The 21102-nt window shown below is 43.4% G+C and overlaps 2 protein-coding genes across 5 annotated transcripts in view; both read right to left on the reverse strand.

Annotated features, from left to right (window-relative positions):
* SEC16B (SEC16 homolog B, endoplasmic reticulum export factor) overlaps window positions 1-16698 on the reverse strand; it is a 57907-nt gene extending 41209 nt beyond the window's left edge. For 3 of the 4 annotated variants that reach the window (XM_047840279.1, XM_047840280.1, XM_047840275.1), the window contains exons 1-2: window positions 16579-16698; window positions 13407-13641 (exon numbers count right to left, since the gene is read on the reverse strand). The gene's annotated coding sequence lies outside the window, so the exon portion shown is untranslated. Of the gene's footprint in view, window positions 1-194; window positions 333-13406; window positions 13642-16578 lie in introns of all 4 variants that reach the window. The other variant, XM_047840276.1, reaches the window with a different exon arrangement.
* LOC125155237 (quinone oxidoreductase-like protein 2) overlaps window positions 16664-21102 on the reverse strand; it is a 40872-nt gene continuing 36433 nt past the window's right edge. Inside the window, exon 10 of the mRNA XM_047840287.1 lies at window positions 16664-16791. Coding sequence (XP_047696243.1) covers window positions 16786-16791 — 6 coding nt within the window. The 3' untranslated portion in view covers window positions 16664-16785. The remainder of the gene's footprint in view (window positions 16792-21102) is intronic.

Raw genomic sequence — 21102 nt, forward strand, 5'->3', positions numbered from 1 at the left:
TCAGGCCACGATCCCAGGGCTGTGGGGTGGAGCCCCACGTTGGGCTCTGTGCTGAGCGTGGAACCCGTTTACGATTCTCTCTCTCTTCCTCTCCCACTCGTGGTCTCTCACTCTCTCTCCAAAATTAAAAAACAAAAATTTTTTTAATGAAAAAAATAAGCTAATTCCACTGGTTGAGGCAGGCAGACACTCACTGGTGGGTAGTAAACAGCTGGTTTGTCTGGTTTGGGTTTTTCTCATTCATGTTTCTCCCTGTTGGGTTCTGATTGTGTAATCACTTGTGTTGTCCGATGGAAGGAAAATGTATCGAACTGAAGGCACCGGTCAGTTTTCTATTACAAAAAGAAAACAATTTTTTGTCTTTAAAAAATGCATTTCTTCAGGCAGACACGGAGAAGCTTACGTCCACTTGTGAATTACTATTTTAAAATTCAGCAAATCATGTTATACACCTTAAGGTTACATAGTGTTATATTTCAATTACGTCTCAATAAAGCTGGGGAAAAATTTTTAAAAATTCAGAATTTGTTCTAAAAGCCTCAAATCACTTATTCTTTCTTTCAACAAATACTTACTGGGGCCCTGTTATGTACCAGGACTTGAGACCCTTAACTACGAAAGACACAGGCCTTGACTTCAAAAAGCAAGAGCAGGTTAACCTCTCCTGTTGTTAGTCTAGGGAAGACCACCTGGGTGGATCTCATGGTCAGATAAGGCAATCAATGTCCCTAAACTATAGGATTTTGTCTCAGACCCTCAGCCGACTCCTAGGGCCTGCCAATGAACTGGGTGTAGAATTCTCTGACCCTGGTAATGGTTTCTTACTCCCACTGGTGAGCTGTTGTCTGTACTGCCATTTTTAACCCTCCTAAAAAGAAATACTAGCGAAGGACATACACATTAACAGCAGGAAGCGGAAGAGGTTTGATTATGACACAGACCCAGGTATCAAATTATGTGTTCCAGCACATCACAATAGCATTCATGAAAATCTGATGTAACTCTTTCGGCTTATGACACGATGGTAGTCCTACCTTTAACACCAGCTACATTACTGGAATGCCAACTCTGGAAGGGACCTTGAGGTTATTTTAGTGACTTCACTTTACTGATAATAAAACTAAGATCCTGAGAAGTGAACTGATTTACCCAAGATCACAAAGCTAACTGGATGCTCGGTCAGGATTACAATGGTCTGTTGGGAGTTTCCTTGCACCAGGCTTCCAAGAGCTGATTCTTAAATATTCAGGAATTGTGTGAGCCAGTAGTTAAACCGTTGGTAATCTGGAATCCACCCTGGTGGGAAATTTTACACAGAAACCCCCAAATGCTACAAAGCAAGGTGGTTGCTGTTGATTTCAGAGAGCCAGTTTAACAGCATGCGGAGAACAGCCCCCAAGTCCTCCTTCCTGATTCAGTGTTCTTCCAACTACAGAATTATCATTCTGTTACTAGCTTTCATTGCACATCTCTGGTTTAAACATCTAGCCCAGTTATTCCAAATGCTCCTTTTGTGACATCCCAAAGCATCTCTAATTATCTCAAGAGTTATTATGAAACTCTTCAAACACTCACCAACCAAAATTAATTTTAATGAGCTTTAATTATTTTATATCGACATATGGCATATAACAGCTATATGGGTCATAGAATGAAATAGATCATAGAATGAAATAGATCTCACTGCTCCAAAGGTTTGGGATTTATCAATCCCTGCTTTTACCAGCCCCACATATCTACAGTTACTAAGTCTCTCAACCTGGCTGCTCAATTCCTCCTGGTTTCTAACCAGATTTGTCCAGCTTGACAGTACATTAGCATCTCGTCCCCACCAGGAGGTGGGCTAAAATTAGTCCTGACACCCCAAGTCCTTGGCAATGCCCTTGCATCATCCCGTAGTCTTCCTCATGCTGGAACAGCTACAGATTTCACATTATCCCTCCCCCACGTGTCCTGTCCTCATGTCTGATTCCTGCTCTTCATTCCTACCATCCACTGGAATTGGAGCCCGGGCTGCTTGCTAATTTATGTGAATTTCCTTTCCCAGTCTCTGTTCCCCATTCCAAATGCCAGACCACTGATAAAAATCTTGCTTTTCACAGGAATAACTACCCTGGTTTGACATCTAACAAAAGAATCATCACTGCTAATAATGCTGTTAATCTCTACCCACCAGATTAGTGCTGATGGATGTGAACACCCACCTAGATCCAGGTCAGATTTGCCACGAAGCTGTGTACACTATGATTTAATTACTGCTTACTCTTGTACAGGACAACTCAGTGGCTGAGACATGCCTCAGGCTTGACCCAATTTCTTTACTCAAAGTGAAAATTTAGAAAACAAACTGAGAGGTCCTATGTCAACAGATTAACAGTAACTGTTTGTCTGGATAATGGAATTGTGGATGATGTTCTTTTTCTCTTCTAACTTTTCTACAATAAACATGCTATTTTTAAGGAAAAAAATCAACTAACATTATTTTTAATCAGTGCTATGCCCAAATGTGTCATTGTAATGTCAGCAATAATTATGCACCCCTATGCAACAGTTATGCTAAAATGGGGCAGTGTCCAAGTTTGGTTAACTGTGCTCAGTCTTCTCTTCTGGAAAGAAAATTCCAGAAGTCATTCATTCACTACACAAATGTTTATTAAACATCCACTATATGTTCAGCATTGTCATATTCATAGGAGATAAAGATAAATAACATAATCCCTGCCCTATAGAAGCTTTCAGTTCAGTGGAGCAGTAGACATCCAAACATGGAGAAGAGGAGAGAAATACAATGTATATACATATATACATATATATGTATTTATATTTATAAAATAGAATTGACATGAAATGATACTCTGTTGAACATATGAAATGAAGAAACAGAAGTAAAGGACGATTCCAAGTTTCTAGGCCATAGAGAGGGGACCACACTGTCTTTTTTGGGGGGATAATAATCTTGGAAGAGGAGCCAGCTTGGTAAGGAGATGATGACTTCAGTGTCGGACTTGCTAACTGAGGGGCCCGTGGGCAGAGGTAATCAGTGGTCAAGAACTAGTAGACACTAAGAGTCTAGAGCTCAAGAGAGAGGTCTGAGGAGGGAGACATGGTGATTGAAGCCATAGGCATGGGTAGCATTGCCTTAAAAATGCTTAGAATCAGAAGACAGGTCCTAGAAAGGAGCTCTGAGGAACACCAACCCCCACAGCTGGATACAGAAGAGGAGCCCATGAAGAAGAATAAGGAGGGTCAGAACGGTAGGCAGACAGCCAGGGGTAGGTGGTGTCTCAGGAGCCAGGGGAGGGGATGGCTTCAAAAGTAGGAGAGCGGTCGACAATGCCAAACTTCAGGGAAATGTGGAAAAAGGCAACAGGCGGAAGTGTTCTTGGCATCAGTGGATTTAACCAGGAGATTTGATGATCATAACACGGCCAACTTCAGTAGAACTCTGGTCAAGGGAGTGAGGTATTCGACACAGAAGTCACTCATACAGAGAGTGGAGAGTAAGAAAAAGGAGACTGAAAGTCAAATCAGCGTATGTAGAAGACTGGATGCGAAGAAAAGGGGCAAAAGCTGGGGCTGCTGTGGGCACTCAGCTCTGAAGAGCTGTTGTAGTGTGGACAAGACCAAAGAGAGTTATATGCTGATTCCCATAGAGACAGAGAAAGGAAACACGCTTTCTAAAGGAATAAATCCCCAAAGAGGCTGCTCATATGGGATCCAGAGTATAGGAACACAAAGTGAACTCGCTAAGAGGAAGGACACCTCTTCCTTGAGAAAGGGATGGGGGGTGGAGATGGGCACACATGGGGAGAGGCTTGTGCATAAAGGCACCAGATATGGAGAATTCTCTGTGGAATGGACTGCCAAGTTCCATTGGCTGGAGATCAGGGAGGATTTGGTAACAGACTCGAGAAACATTAGGAGGGTTTGCATCAGCCAGTGTGGAAAGTGGGAGTGGGCTTTAACAGGGACATGGGCTCAGAGGAACAAGCACATTGGAAATGCAGCTGTCATTAGACCTGAAGCTCCATGGGCACACTGACCAGCTGGGCTCCATTCCATGTGACAATCCACGTGCCTAGCATGGTGCCTGACACATGACACGAGCTCAGTCAAGAGTTTCTTTGTATATGAGTGGACACCTTAAACCGACGGCAGCAATAGTCTAACCGTCAGATTCCACCCAGTAGTTTCCACCTCCTGAATAGAGGACTAAACTCTGGGACAGGCTTTCTAGAGAAAGGAAAAGAGAACGTTGAGGCAGTGAGTTAAGGGGACTGACCAGAGAGTGGTTAAAGGGCTGGCATGTGGGACACAAAGGAGACAGAAACCGATGCCAATCATCTGCACGCCTTGTTAAAATGAGGTCCCCGCAGATGCTTAAGAGACGTGCTCCAAGGGGAAGGTGGGAAAAAAAAAAAAAAAAAAAAAGAACATTAAATCACAATAATAAAAACAAACAAAAAACCCTCTTCATAACAGCGGGAATAACTGGATAATGTCCACACCTGCATCCCCAACAACATCTGAGACATCGAGGCTCTCCTCGCAGGCATCTCCTGGCTGTGACTCTAAGAATGAGTCCAGGGGCAAAGGTTGGACACAGAGCAGCCCCCTGACTGCGGCAAAGCTACCGCCTGGAGCCAGCCTTGGAGATGTGGGCCTCGTGGCCGCGGCCGGTCATTGGCTGCCAAGGCTTTGACCCCTTCCTTCAGCACAGCACGTGCCAGTCAGCAGTTCCAGTTACCAGGAAGGCCGCGTGCCAGGAAAGCATGGTCCGAGGGCCAGAGACAATTAGCCTGGCACGGGCACCGTGAGCCACCTGCCAACCCGGGACTGTTGCTGTTGCTCTTACCACAAGGGAAGTGAAGGTTTGGGCACAAAGCAGAGTTCCTACAGGAGCGAGGAACACCGTGTACAAGAGCTCCTTTAAATGCCACCTGCCCGGCTGCCTGCAAACTGGCCCTCCCTACATCCACCTCCGCTGCCAAGAGCCAAGAAGTACATCACGCAAGAAAAAGAATGACTCCATTCTTCCCTATGAGCCTGGGCTGGCGGAGGTGGTCCACCTTCCCCTCTCTCCAACCCTCCACCCCATTTTGTTGATGCCCCCAATCCCAGGGGGCAGATGGATCTGTGACTGCTGACCTCACACCAAGTGCCAACAGGCTGAGGTGACTCACACAGCCACTAACGAGAAGAAAGGGCTGTAATATGCTCAGGGTGTTCTCCGAGCCAGCAAGGCTAACAGGACCCGAATTCCCCAGAGGAGGAGGACAACTTATTCCGGTGACCCCAGAATAACAAGCCTGCCTGGGAAGTGAATCTCAGCTCCAGCTCCCCTACCTCCTGGCTGCGTGAACTCGGCAAGTTATTCTGTCTCCTTTTCATCATCTGTGAGATGGGGATAATAACAGAAGCTATCTCACAGAGGTATTATAAGGGTTTGATGAGATTAAAACCTACAAAATGTTTGGCGTATAGTAAATGCTCAATAAATGTTATTTTCCTGGAAATGCTGTAAAGTGCCTAGGAACTGTTACGCACAAATCATTAGTAAGGGATTAATTGAGTATCTATTACCACTGGGAAATCTACAGGTTCTTAATCCAGTGCCCCCCCCCACCCCCATTGAGCCAGGAGATCAGGGGAAAATAGAGAAATGATGTCAAATACTGCATAGGACAAAAGGAATGAGTTAAAGCAAGATCATGAGAATTAGAAACTTCAACAATGTACAGCCCAGTGCTTCTCACACCGCAGCACAGTACTTGCAGCCCCAGCGATGGTGCAGGATGCCACAGGATAAGCACCAATTTTAGGTTATAAGCCATTTTAAAATATATCTTAGAGGCACCTGGGTGGCTCAGTCAGTTTCATCCGACTTCAGCTCAGATCATGATTTCACAGTTCGTGGGTTCGAGCCCCGTGTCTGGCTCTGTGCTGACAGCTCGGAGCCTGGAGGCTGCTTCGGATTCTGTGTCTCCCTCTCTCTCTCTGTACCTCCCTTGCTCGCGCTGTCTCTCTCTCTCTCAAAAATAAACATTAAAAAAAATGTTTTAATAAAATAAAGTGTATTTTTAAGTTTGAGCAAATACAAATATTGTATTATTGAATATCAAGGAATAAAACTCACATTTGTATTACTTTTTACTATGAAGCATGAGACTCCAAAGAAATTTCACACTTGCAGTAGGACAAATAGACACATGCACGCACGCTCACGCATTTCCATGCACATGCCCTGCACCCCCAGATCGCTCCCTGCCATTTACTGGAAACGTTTGAGAGACACATTCTGAACAAGAACAGACATCCAGACACACACTGATGAGCTGGAAAGAATCTCTAGAAAGCATCCATCCCTGCAGGTGAAGCAGTATCCAAGCCAGGGAGACTCAGGCCAAGTCCTCACTCACAGCGCAGACCCTTGGCCCCCGCAAGCTCCATGGCTGGATTCAGATTCTCTACCACGTAAGACTCTATAGGGTGCCCAGGAGTTCCGCGACTCTCTCGGTTTACCTGGGGCAGGAAGAGTTGGCTCTCCAATGAAGGTGGGTCCTCAGGCTCCTTATGGAAACACACCCCAACATTTTAGAGTCAAGATGCCCTTCCTGATGTAGAACACAACCATGTGTGATTCAAACTCTCCTTTGAACTCTTTGAACCAGGGAAAGCAGTCATGCCGCTCAGCCCCCTCTCTCCAGGTTACACAGCCCCAGTCCCACTGATGTTTTCCTGGTTAAATTTCCTTCCCTCAATCATTTTGAGTAACAAAGGCCCAGCGGAAAGAAAATAGGAATTGAAATTTGGATTTAGGTTTAATTATGCCAGTTCCCAGCCATGTGTCTCGGCGGGGGGGGGGGGGGGGGAATCACTGATTATCTATGAGACCCAGTTTCCTCATCTTTAAAATGAGGTCTAGAAAGTACATCACAGGGCTGTAATGTGCATGAAATGAAATGAACTATGGACAGACACCAAAGTAATTGTTAAAGGGGGAAGTGGGTTTTCAAAAAATCGTTGCCGTTCCCCTTTCCAGGTTCCTTACATTTGTTAAAGGTGTGACATGCCATGCTTGTGACTATGGTGCAGTCAAGAGCCCAGGCTTTGTGGTCAGAGTTGGGTTTGAGTCCCAAAACCTCCATGACTCGCTGGAAGACGTCAAGCCAATTACTTAACCTCTCAGGCTAAGCATCCTCATTTGTTAAATGATTGCATAATAATAGATATCTTCACAAGGTTGTGGCGGACTAAATGAGATAATGTACAGCCCATTGTATGTCATAGGTGTTCAATTAATATTTGATGAATAAATACATGCATGATCTAGGAAAAGCACTTAGCGCAGCACCTACATGTATGAAGCGTTCAACAAATGCTTGTTGTTAATGTCATTGTTTCAGAGAGCACAGCAGTAGAGTTAGTCTCTACGCTCTTCAGGGTATACGTTCTTACTGACTCTTCATTACTGCAGTTCATATTTAGTTTTTTATCTTAACTGTTCTTTATTATTGGCTTAGAATCGAATCTGAGACTATTGGTTTCTATTTGTATTCTTCCCTCTCTCTCTCACCGTAATTATCCATTACATTCATAACGTGTTTTCCCCAGAGATGCCCATCTTTGGTTCATTGTTTTCATTACCCAGTGGCATCAGTAGAGAGTCTGTTGGTTTGAGGACAATAAAAGCAAAACCAGAAAGTGTAGGAGATTTCACCAAACTCACATAGTGTGAGCACGTCATCAAGTGGAGGAAAATCAACCACAGGACTTCTAGTCAAAGTTTTGCTCGGGGAAGCATACTGGTTAGAGGGTGCCTGGGTGGCTCAGTTGGTCAAGAATCCAACTCTTGATTTCGGCTCAGGTTATGATCTCGTGGTTTGTGGGTTCGAGGCCCACATCTGCACTGAGAGCGCAGAGCCTCTGCTTGGGATTCTGTCTCTCCCTCCCTCTCTTCCCCTCCCCTGCTCATTCTTGCTCATGCTCTCTCTCTAAATAAACAAATAAACATTTTTTAAATGAAAAGCATTCTGGTTAGGAACAGCCTTGTGACATATTTAACACAAAAATGCAATTATTCAGAAATCTATTCTATGGAAATACAGTGATTACAATCTTCAAAGCTATCTATTCGTGTAAATAGGTTCATTCAACCTGTTATAGATATAGTCATAAAAATAAGAACTCAAAGATTAATTCCTGTATTTTCTCCTCGTCCCATTTGTTAGTCAGCAAAGGTGCATAACACTTTGCTGGTTCTCCTCCTCTGCCCACTGTTCCATGGACAGAAATAGCCTCTGCCTGCACAGAGCGTGAGTGCACACACGTATTTTGGTGGCGCTCATGTCCCTGTTCTCTCAGTTTGGAATAAGTGACTGCAGATATAGCAAAGATCCCCAGGAGTGCTGTTCTAATGCTCAATTTAGCACATCAGGGCAATTTCCAGAGGAGCCACTTATGATGCCAAAAAACAAAGTTCAAACTTCAGTTTCTGGAGGGCATTGAAGGGCATGTCAAGATGATGGAGAAGTTTCTTTTCTAAGCATAAATGTCTGCAGGTATCACAAGGGAGATGGCCAAAGTTCATTATTTTCTGGGAGGATCCCATAAATGAGCATTAGAGAGTCCTGGCATGCTGAGTAAATACTTACTGCCTTTCCCGACATTGTTTCTGTGATGTAGTTTCCGTACAAGCTTCCTGAGAATATTTCCTTTCTCACTAAAGATGCAAACACCATGACATTGACAGTATGACACCATGACCTCATGCTGGTCCCCGTGGCATTTGTTGAATGAATGATGTCATTAAATGAAACTGACTGGAGTATATAGCCTTACCCCTAGAGTGAAAATAATTATTTCCATCATTCAACAAATAACATGTGAGACAAATACGAGTTCATTATTTATTGTAATAAAAATGCTTTCTCCTACATCAGCCGACTCTACATAGTTTCTCTAATAAAACAGAAGGACTAGGCCAAAGGAACCCAAAAGAGTCCCTGCTCCTATTTAATAACCAGGAAATGGGTGAGAAACTGAGTACATTAGCCTGGAAGTAGGGGAAGGAGAGCAAGAGAGAACGTGTTCCCCACAGAAGGAAGGATATTAAAATGGCTCCGAGACAAAGGAGGGCTTGTGTCTTCAGCATATCATCAGTGGGTTTTATGTGTCGTGTGGTTGGAGCCTAGAATACAAAAATAAGTTGCTGAGGACTATGCCTGTGTCTTCCCAAAATTCGTATGTTGAAATCTAATCCCCAGTGAGATGGTATTAGGAGGTAGAGCCTTGGAGGTGATTAGGCCACAGGATAAAGCTCTCTTGAATGGGATTAGGATTCTTCTAAAAGAAGCCCCAGAGAGCTCCCTGGCCCCTTCTGCCATGTGAAGACACAGTGCACACAAAGACTCAGAGGACCCAGGTCGCCTATGAACCAGGAAACAGACCCTCACCGGACACCGAATCTGCCAGCACCTTGATCTTCGTTTTCCCAGCCTCCAAAACTGTGAGGAATAACTTCCCATTGTTCATAACCCACCCATATGTTTATAATCCACCATCTAATGGTGGAGCAGACTAAGACAGCAGTGATACGAGCTGAGACTGAAGAGACTCTCTTAGCTGCCTCAGCCAGCCACATGGAGCAAAGTATAGCCCCAGCTCTCCCCAGTACCTAGACTGTCTGCACACAATATGGCGAACATGGGCTGTACCTGCCGAGCATCCTATCCTCTGGCTTCTGGTAATAAATCATCAGTTTTTCTGTGATGAACTTCCCTGCCTCTATCAGTTTATATAGCATGTATGGGACTGACCATATCCCTCTCTCTAGCAATGAACAAAATTCATACCTAGATAGTAAGAGTCTTGCAGCTCCCTGGCTACAGTGATTAATTCAGCAATTAGCACATGCCCAGGGACACATCCAAGAAGCATCCTCCCCAAACTTACACTTGGACTATTGAGAAAGAAATGTGTTTCCCATTGAGTTGACTGAGATAATAGAATATCAGCTTAAAGCCAGACAGCCATCTGTCCACCATTCATTCATTCAATAATAGTTTACTGAACAACAATTAAGTGCCTCATGCTGTTGTAGGCATTAGGGATACAGAAATAAGACACAATTCTATTTCTTAGATTTCTATCGTCAACTGAAAAGGCAAATCAAGTAAATTAATCACTTTAATAAAATATGATAATTGTTACAAAAGTTATTATATGATCCGGGAAAGACAGCCAACTCAGGCAAGGCTTCCTGAGATAGAAACATTCACGGAACCTTAATGGATAATTAGCACTTAACAGGGTAAATTGGGGCATGGGGGTGGTTCCAGAAGAGGAATCAGTAGGTACAAGGACATGGAGGGGATGTTCAGCTGGGCAGGCTCTGGTGACCCACCATATTCAATCGGACTAGAGAGTAATGCCTATTCAGGAAAATGGGAGAAAGGAGTCCGTATGGCCAAGCTGGGAATGAGTCATGAAGGTCTGGGATTTTTTGCTGAATACTATGAGGAGCATTTTTAAAAAATCACACAAGTCACAATGTAAAGAATGGTTTGGGGAGTGCCAGACTGAAGGCAGGGTGAGCCTTAAGAGGCAGTTGCCAACATCCTTCTTTTTAAAGTCCATACGAGCCAAACTAAAGCGCTGGTGGAAAGGCATGTGTGAGCAGGGGTGGGTGTCAGATTCGAGAGAGAATGAGGAAGCAGAATAAATGAATTTTAGAGGTTAGTTGAATTTACACAGCTCTGGCTTGGTGATGTCCCTGATGAAGACTGAAATGTATTTAACTGGAAGAAGCAGGTTTTGTGTGGAAAGGAAAGTTGAGGTGGCCATGGCAAGTGGAGCTGCCTGCCGGACAATGTCCTCGAGGTGTTTCAGGCAGTGAATGAGTCAGGAACTCCTGAGAGAAGTCTGCAGGAACTCACATTTGTGGTGGGTGAGATTTGTTTGTTTGTATGTTGCTTCTCTCCTAAAGATTTGTATGTGCTTTGATTTAGGTGTTATCAGCACCCAAGTCATAATTAAAATCATGGATATGGATGAGATTGTTGAGGAAGAGCACAGATTTCAAATAATAATGATAATAATAATAATAATAATAATAACTTAAGGTAAAAGCAGAGAAAAAGAAGTCCGTGTGGACTGAGAAGATATAAGTTAGAACAGCATCAAGAAAATCAAGGAACGATAGCATGTCAAGAAAGAGGAAGAGGTAAAGAGAAAAAATGCAGTAAGAGATCAACTTCTATAAGAACTTGAAAGCATTCCCTGGATTCCAAAGGGTGGGCAGAATGATCTGAAAAGGGTAGACGGTGAGGAGAAACCCTGAGGGGTTGTTCACTGGGCTGATTGGTTGAGGAGAAACCCTGAGGGGTTGTTCACTGGGCTGATTGGTTGGATGGTTGGTATAAAATGGGAGACACTATAGTGGAAAGCCAATTAGACAAGAGACAGAAGAGATGGGGTAATAAAGGGAATGACTGATGGATGTGGTCCCCCAGGAGGCCAATGGGTATGGAGTTCATAGCCCAAGAGAAGGGATTACTCAGGGGTCAGGAAGTATACTTACGCCATTGAGGAGAGAGAGGGTAGTGAGGGACATAAGAATGACCATGTGGCTAATTTTGTGAGTGAGGCTAGGCAAAGCTGATGGGGGGGGGGGGGAGTATGCATACTAATTATATCAAAGAAATTGATTTTTTAAAAAAAGAAATTGATGTTATCCATCATTCTATTAAAACATGTTAATGAAACTCCCACAACTTCCAAGGCCAAAACTGACTGAGCTGATGGTGATAGATTTCAGGAAGCCAAGGATGCACTGCATAGTCACCAATGGTGGATATTTTCTATTTTTTTCTTTCTTCTTTTTTTTTAATGGTATTTTTTCTATTTTATTTGAAACACAGCCTGGCTTATTTTTCACTCAGTTTAATTTCTTTCAAGCTGTAGCCTGTGAATCAAACCTATTGCAAGCAGTTTTTGTTTTCCTTCGTGTCAGGCTTTTGTGTCTTTTCCCCCTCAAAGATCAGCAGCAGTTGAAAAGGTAACTGATCCCGATCAATAACCATTTGAAAATAGAAACTCAGATATTTAAGATGAATCCGTATGGAATTGCTACCTTTAGGACTTCTTTCTTGGAAGCAACCTTTCCTCCTACCAATATCACATCGTAAGTGGGCCCATCCAGGAGGCTCCTTCAAGTTTCTATTACATAACAATCACAATCTGATAAAGCCTGGTTGGTGATAAGTGAGGTCTGTTTCATAAATAAAGGCCCTCCCAGCCGTGTTCCCAAATTAGATGTGGAGCAAATTTAAGGCCGTGTGAAAATCTGTTCAGCAAGGGAAAGCTCACACTAGGTAAGGAATCAGTTACTGAAGAGGTTATCCTTTCCAGCCCACTCATTTTATAGTGCACAAACTGAAGCCCAGAGTGCCATATGGTTAATTGGGATCGAGGCCAGGACCCGATTCCAGGTCTCCTGACTCCCCACCCACTATTCTTTTGTCCTCTCCTAACATCTGTTTCTCCTGCTGGGCAGCAAACTCCACAGGGCCAGGAAACTCTTTCACATAGTTCGCTTAGATATCCCCAGCAGAGAGGTGACAAGCAAAACTGTGTTAGTCAGTTAGCCACACTCAGGGTGGATCACTGTTGGTCATCTGTGAGATATGCAGAGGTCATGCAGAGATAAACGTCAGAGTAAAAGGTCTCAACAGAACAGAAAGAAAAAAAAAATCACCAACCCATAAACACATGGTTTATGAACTCTGCAAATACCAGAGACTCTGGACACGCCTTCCAGGGTGGAAGCCTTGGGAACAGCCACTGTAGAGCCACTTCTTGCTAAGGGGTCCATGCCAGGGTTTCATTTGTCATTGGGTTGGCAGACACCCCACCCCAAGTCATCTATAGAGCTTGAGAACAGAAGTTTCCACATTGCGTCCGAGTCAGTAACCAACCTGGATCCTCCTTAAAATATTTAACAGGCTCCCTTCTCTGCCCCAAACACTGTAACTGCTGAGGGCTCCTTCCATCTCCCCACAATCAAACCTGCCTAAAATTTTTATGCAAGTTGAAATCCCGTGTTCTCTTTGCACATTAGCAATGCATGCCATCCCACAGGGGACAGCCCCTGCGGCAGTATGCAGGCACTTTAAGGAGTTTGAAAGCAGCGTTAGCCACAGTTGAAGTTTGTTTTGTAAGACAAGACCCTGTGAGGTTCTTCATTTTGCTGAAAACCATGTGCCAGCTTGATGCCTTTCTACTCTGGTTGAGACCAAATGCTTCTCAAATGAATCTGCCAGAAGAGTCTCTCGTGGGAATTGTATTCCCCCTTAGCATTCTTCAGTTTGAGTTTGGTTTGGTTAATGGTGAAAATAAGTACTTACATCTCTTGCCCCTAAACCAGGAGCGGCTGCTGTTGCTGCTTCTGCCATATCCCATCAAGACAGCCTGCTGTTACTCACAGCTGGCAGACAGTGTGAACTGATGCCACGTCAGCCGCCCAGAACCTTTCTGCTTCAGCAGCAGTTTCCCAACGGAATGATTTTCTATGTAGATCCTGAGGCTGGAAACATGATCTGACCACCATATTGAGAAGGTCTTAGTAAAAGACGCCACTACCTGAAATCAGAGAAAGTGCATGTCCTCCTTCGTGCGTCTAAATATTAGGTTGACTTTCTAAACACTCGTGAAAGCGAGTTCATCACTGACAAAAAAAAATCAGGATTACAAACTGAAAAAGTAAAATTTAGAGACTTTGAATCAGTATTATAGAGTTTAGTTCATTTAAACATCATGAGCTTGGAGTGAAGTGAATTTCATTTCAAAAAAATGAAAAAGTGAATGCTCATCAATAGGGAAATGGTTGAATATATTATGAAACACTTATGTCATGGCCTATTAGGATATCTAGTAACAAATAAGTTAGAGATACAGCAGTTGACTTGGAGGGGTTTCTATGGCATTTTAACCAAGCAAAAAAAAAGTATATATTATCCCATTTCGGGTTGTTATGACATCTTTGAGATGATATTATCCCATATGCTATCACTGACTCTCCCTTCCCGGGACCATATATATATATATATATATACATATATATATATATATATAATTATATGAGTATTTGTGTATCTGCATAGATGAAAGTATATAAAAGACACATACTGGGCAGTTAAAACATTTCCTTTGCTTGAGGGAGAGAATTTGCATGGGCAATAGATGAGGGCGCAAGTAACTTTTTGCAAGCCTTCACAATAAACAGCATTTGTTACATCCCATTCCTATAAAATTATCTGTATGCGAATGGTGTGTGTGCTTAAAGAGAAGCACATGTTAAGTTTACGGAAGTGTTCATTAGATGTCTCCAGGTGCTGGAATGCCATCTGACTTTGATTTTTATTCTCCATCATTTTATGTATGCTTCAACTTTTTTCAAGGAAACATTTTTATTTACGTAACCAAAAGAAACAATAAAGCTGTTTCTATTATGTAAAAATTATTGACAAGTGGTGACTTGCCTGGACTGTTATGCTTCTGAACCCCTGTGCCGAATCTTAAACAGATTTTATTTTTTCCTCTGTGTGTTCCCAAAACACTTCAGAATTCTAAAGATGTTCTTGGGCTTATGTGGAACAGACAAGCCATGCCAAAGAGAAATGTAAAACACTTTTCAAGCCCAGACCTCACACAGCCCTCCTGTCCTTGAGGTTGGCGTCAGAGGCGGGTCACTTCTTCACCCTTCTGTGATGTGCAGAGGAAAGACCCCACAGCAATGTTGCCAAGAGGGCAGTAATCCATCGTGTCTCAGATGGCGCCTGAGGGTGACCACAGATCACTTGGGGAAATGCCAATCGGGGAAAAGAGAGAATTTGGAAGCCACCAACCAATCCCTACACTCCAGCAACAGAGCCTAAAATTGGGAAATTAGCTCTCATTGATCAGTGGCCCAGTAACCAACACAATCTACATAATTAAAACACAGGAAAGGTCACTGTGTATTCCCTGACCGCATTTTCTGAATTGAAATGAAGTGAGATAGATGAATACACTTGGACGTTAACTTATCTTAATTATGTAAACAACAAGATGGAAGTTATTTTGAACTGGGGCAATCATAAAAAATTCACGACGTCCCATCACCATAAGGGCTGTGTATCAAGCAGATATGTGTATTAATCAGAAGGCATATATTGTATGTGTTTATTCATTACCCTGGAAGTGGGGAAGGTCCTGATTTTAAACTTAAATGAGGAAAAGGACTGATTAGGTAAAATTTCTGAATTATAGAACTGTCTTAAAAACAACTTTTTAAAAAGAAGTGTTGTTCTTTTAGTTGAAAAACTACAAAAATAATCCAAAGTCCAAAATGTTTTAATTCTAAAAGGATTTTTAATTCAACCCATCATTTTAGATAGAAACAGAGATTTGGAGAGGTTAAAAAAGACTTGCCCAAAGACATACAGATAGAATTTAGGGCTTTGGCTCTCAGAGACCATCCCACAACATTGTGCTGTAAATATTAAGAATAGATCCTGCCTGGGTGGCTCAGTTGGTTAAGCGTCTGACTTTGGCTCAGGTTCATGAGTTCAAGCCCCATGTCTGGAGCCTGCTTCAGATTCTGTGTCTCCCATTCTCACTCTACCCCTCCCCTGCTCACACTCTGTCTCTCTCTCTCTCTCTTTCCAAAATAAATAAACATTAAAAAAAGATTTTAAAAAAGGATAGATCCTGCCTAATTGACTTGTAATAACTAGAGAAGACACTCCTAATGATGTTCTTGCTTTGTATGCAAAGATCACCTCCTTAGATTTACACAAAGAATAGTTAAATATGAACTGCATTTGCTATCTTGCCTGATGATTAGTTTACTCTCTTTCATCTTGATAGTAATCACTCAACTAGACAAAATGAAGGATACGTATAAACGTCCACAAAAAGCAGAATGTAAATAAATGCCAAATGCGGAATGCCAGTAATAAATGTTATAACAGATCAGGAGAGGAAGAGGCAAATATGGTAATTTTGAAAAATTACCATGGTAAAAGTGATGGAAGAAAATATTCAAAATACAAGCCTTCTTACTTGAGAATACTTATACTATTCAGGCTGTTATTGACAATATTGGGCCTTAACTGACATGGGACTCGTGACCCTGATCTGAAGACAATCTTGTAGTCTCATTTTCCCTTACTTAAAAAAGACACGTTTGGAAAATGTGCGAAAAGCATACATCCATATATTCATAAACCTGCATTTCGCTTAGCTCAGACATCTTGGAGAAATTGGGGAAGTTCTAGACTTACCTGTATGTAACTAAACAACTAATAGAAAGTGGAAAATGCAAAGATTGTTGGGCTCCTGAATACAGACCTTCTGGCTCTCATAGGCACATTCATTCAAATATCATCAGCAGATTGGAGGTATTGGCTCAGTTTCCTGAGCCAAAATTCATGGCCAAAAACAAGTACAAATGTTTCTCCTTGAAAGAATTACAAGCTCCACCCCTTCCACTAAATTACTTACAAACAGCAGACCAAAATTCTCATGTTGACCCACCAGAAGACTGAGTCAAGTGATGGAAAATCATCTTGAATTCCCCAAGAGACACACAGGGCAAAAAGACTGAGCAGAGGTGGTATATCACAATGGTTATGTGTGTGGGCTCTGGGACCACACCACCAGGCTGGGGTCCTGGCTTGGCCATTCTCTGGATCCATTGATGTCAGATAAATCACTGAATCTCCCTTCCCTCGACTTCAGTTTCTATACCTGTAAAACAGAGTTAATAGTAACTACCTCTAGGATTGTCGTGAAGAGTACAGTAGGACTTTGAAGAACATGGATGGGGGTTGCAGCAACCACTCCCCAGCCCCCCATGTAGTCGAAAATCCCTGTGTAACTTTGGACTCCCCCAAAATACTTAACTACTAATAGCCTACCATTGACCAGAAACCTTACTGATAGCATAGTCAATTAACATGTATTCTGTATGGTATATGTATTGTATACTGTTCTCTTACAATAAAGTAAGCTAGAAAAAGAAACTCATAAGGAAAATACATTTATAGTACTATACTGTATTTATCTAAAAATCCACATACAAGTGAACTCATGCAGTTCAAACTCATGTTCAAGAGTCAACTGTAATTGAATCATTACAGGTAAAGCACTTAGAAGAGTGCTTCAGGCCATGGTTTATACCTGTACCCTAATAATATTTATTATTATTATTATTATTATTATTATTATTATTCCATGCCCTCTCCCTGTATGTCACTCTCCTTGTATCTCTACATGTTCACCAACCAAGAAGATCCTCTCCTCTTTACAAATAAGCAAACCAAAGCCCAGAGAGAGTGAGTAATGCACTTTAAACCTCACGGCTAGCAAGAGTCAAATCAGACACTTGTATGGCTCAGTTGGTTGAGTGTCTGACTTTGGCTCAGGTCATGATCTCATAGTTCACGAGTTCGAGTCCCACATTGGGCTCACTGATCTCAGCACAGAGCCAGCTTTGGATCCTTTGTCTCATCTCTCTCTGCCTCTCCCCCACTCATGCTCTCTCTTGCTCTCTCACAAAACATAAAACATTAAAAAAAAAATACGCAACACAGACCTATCCCTTTGTTCATTCATTCATGCATTCATTCACTCATTCATTCACTGTCAGCTTACTGTGCACCAGGCACTGTACCTGGTGTTGGGGATTCAGATGCAAACTAGGCAGACCAGAAGGGAACTGCCTTCATAAAGCCTGCGTGCTTGTGGGGGAGACAGAGAAGCAAACAAAAATAAATCCATCATTTAATATCAGACTGTGGTAAGTGCTGTAAAGAAAATAAGAAGGAATCAGAGGATGGAGTGTCAGGGTGGAGGTGGGAGGCGTATTTTAGGTAGATGAGTCAGGGAATACTCCCTGAGAAGCTAAGATAAATCCAGGGAGGGGTGTTCTATGGAAAGATCCGGGGAAAAGTGTGGAAGGCACAGTGAACTGTAAGTGCAAATGTCTTGAGACAGGAACAGGATCAGCCTAAAGAAAGAGTGAGAAGGCTGGATACTGGAGGGAGCTGGTTTGGAGACAGAAGGTGCAAAAGAGCCTCTTAAAAACAGGGAAGCGAATTAACTAAGGAAATGAGGGCAGGGTTGCCGGGCAGCACTGAGAGTCCACTTGAGCTCTGAGTTCATAAAATTAAGACCAGGAAGCCTGCTGTGTATTTTTATCCAGCCGCTTTTGGAGGTTTGGTGCTTGGATGCAGACATGAGCAGGTGAGTAGAGAGTGTTGTCAGATCTGGGGACTCACCAGGTAAAGGCAGGAGAGGGGAGAGGGGCAAGGGAGCCTGCTCCATGGACTCAGGTGAGTGAGGTGGAAGGCAAGGCCCTTGAGGGCCATGATGGACAGTGACAAGGTACAGGGATGATGGCCTGGTGGACCTAGTGAAACCAAACAATGGCTGGAGTGGGGTTCCGGCGGGAGTGAGCCGGAAGTGAGAAGGTAGTGGCCACAGAGGGGTGCCAGAAATCCACAAGTATTAGTACAAGTGTTAATCATGAAGAACACAGCGTTACTGTTAGGCTAGTCGGCTGAGGTGGGAGAATGACCTGGGGAGCTATTAAAACATACACAAGCCTCCAATCCTCTCATTCAGGCTCAATGGGTTGGGAGGGTGGGGAAGGGTTAGAAGTGCCTGAGCTTTTTAAGTTTCCCAGGGGCACCTGGGTGGCTCAGTTGGCTGGGTATCCTACTCTTGATTTCAGCTCGGGCCATGATCTCATGGTTTGTGGGTTTGAGCCCCGCGTCAGAGGCTCTTCCCAGGTGGTACAGAGCCTGCTAAGGATTCTCTCTCTCCCTCTATCTCTCTGTCCCTCCCCCACTTGTGCACTCTCTTTCTCTCTCTAAATAAACGTTTAAACATAAAAGTTTCCCAAATAATTTTATTTTTTTAATTTTTTAAAATGTTTATTTATTTTTGAGAGAGAAAGACAGACAGAACACGAGCAGGTGAGAGGCAGAGAGAGAGGGAGACACAGAATCTGACGCAGGCTCCAGGCTGAGCTGTCTGCACAGAGCCTGACCCAGAGCTCCAACTCACAAGCCATGAGATCATGACCCGAGCTGAAGTCAGAGGCTTAACTGACTGAGCCACCCAGGTGCCCCACCCGGAATAATTTTAATCGGGCTGGGACTGACCGATCTAATCAGGCCAACCAGCAAGAGTGAGGACAGGAGTGGTGAAAAGCCGGGACGTGAGCCAGCAGGGTCCTGGGCTGCACTGGAGGAGTGACTGCTTGTCAGTGGCTGAGCCAGCATGGGAGGTTTATGGAGAATGGATGGCCTGTCCTTCAGAGCTGCTGGGGAAGGGTCAGGGAGGAACAATGGGCTGAAAGTGGCCATGAGGAGCAAAGCAGACACCTACCCCACCATCAGGCCCTGGGGCTCTTGCAGGGTATCTCCATCCTCAGGAGTGAGTCAGGTATCAGAGCAGAATGGTGTGGAGGACATTTAGAGAAGTGGCTGAGGACAGAGGGTGGGAGATAAAGTCAAATAAGGATAGGACAGCGCTGTGTGGAGGAGGAGGCCCAGGGGTGTTAAACTGAGGGAGTCACAAGAGTAATCACAAGGCATGATGGGATTAGTACCAAGGCCTTTCAGGGGAAGATGCGTAATTGATTGTAATTAAAGCCTCCCTTCTGTATTGTATTTAGACTCTAAGGCAGTGTGTTAGCTTCCTGAGGCTGCCGTAACAAGTTGTCACAAACTTGGTGGCTTAAAGTAACAGGAGTTTACGGGGCGCCTGGGTGGCTCGGTCGGTTAAGCATCTGACTTTGGCTCAGGTCATGATCTTGTGGTCCGTGAGTTCAAGCCCCGTGTCAGGCTCTGTGCTGACAGCTCAGAGCCTGGAGCCTGTTTCAGATTCTGTGTCTCCCTCTCTCTCCGACCCTCCCCTGTTCATGCTGTCTCTCCCTGTCTCAAAAATAAATAAACGTTAAAAAAAAAAAAAAAGTAAAAAAAAAAAAGTAACAGGAGTTTATTTTCTCATAGTTCTGAAGGCTGCAGTCTGAAATCAAGTTGTCAGCAGGGCCACGCACCCTCTGAAGACTCTAGAGGAGAATCCTTCCCTGCCTTTTCCCAGGTCCTGGTGGCTCCCTCCATCCCAGGCATCCTTTGGCTTGTGGCTGCATCAACCCAATTTCTGTGCCTGTCTTCACATGGCCATCCTCCTCTGTGCCCAAATCTCTCTCTACTTATTAGGGTGACAGTCATTGGATTAGGGCCATCCTAATCCAGTCTGACCTCGTCTTAACTTGATTACATTTACAAAGACCCCAGCTCCAAATAAGGTCACGGTCGTGGGTACTGAAAGCTAGGATTTCAACATACCTTTTTGTTGGGGGAACACAACTCAACCCACAACCATTCGTGGGGTAATCTGTGGAGGTGATGTGACAGCCAGGGCACTGTTGTCACCCAGAGAATACAGGCATTTGGGACTGCTATTAAATCCACTGAAAGCCAGTCACTGCAGAAGAAGGCAAGCTATAGGCCTGCTTTAGAGACCTCAGTTCCAGGACAGGGAAAGGGAGGTCTCACCAGGCACATAGTGGGCTGTCCTCAATCCTGCCTAAGTGAGAAAACAAAGCTGACTTAGTGGAAACCTATCCTCACAGTGGATAAGCAATTCAAATCAACTTTGTGTTCATGGCAGGTCAGCAATATCTTGAACACATGAATAGCACATATTTGATGAGAAGCTACAAATTGACAAGATAATGAAAGCCTAAAAGATTTCCTACTCTCTCACCATTAGCATTACGCAGTGAAAGTGGAGAGATAAAGACAAAGAAAATAACCTCTATTGTGCTACAGAACTCAAATTTAGTAAGATGGGTAATATACTCTATCAATCAATTATCAGGGATTAAGTGCCTAGTATTGCAACATTGACAAGAGAAAAATAAAAAGGCGCCATCCTGCAAAGAACCTACCCACCAGCTGAGGATTGAAAACACACATTAAAGACAAGGTATAGTTAACTGTTGAATTCTATAGTGTAGATAGAGTCAATAATACAGAAATCCAA

Source organism: Prionailurus viverrinus, chromosome F1 (genome assembly GCF_022837055.1).
Source record: "Prionailurus viverrinus isolate Anna chromosome F1, UM_Priviv_1.0, whole genome shotgun sequence".
Lineage (NCBI taxonomy): Eukaryota > Metazoa > Chordata > Mammalia > Carnivora > Felidae > Prionailurus > Prionailurus viverrinus.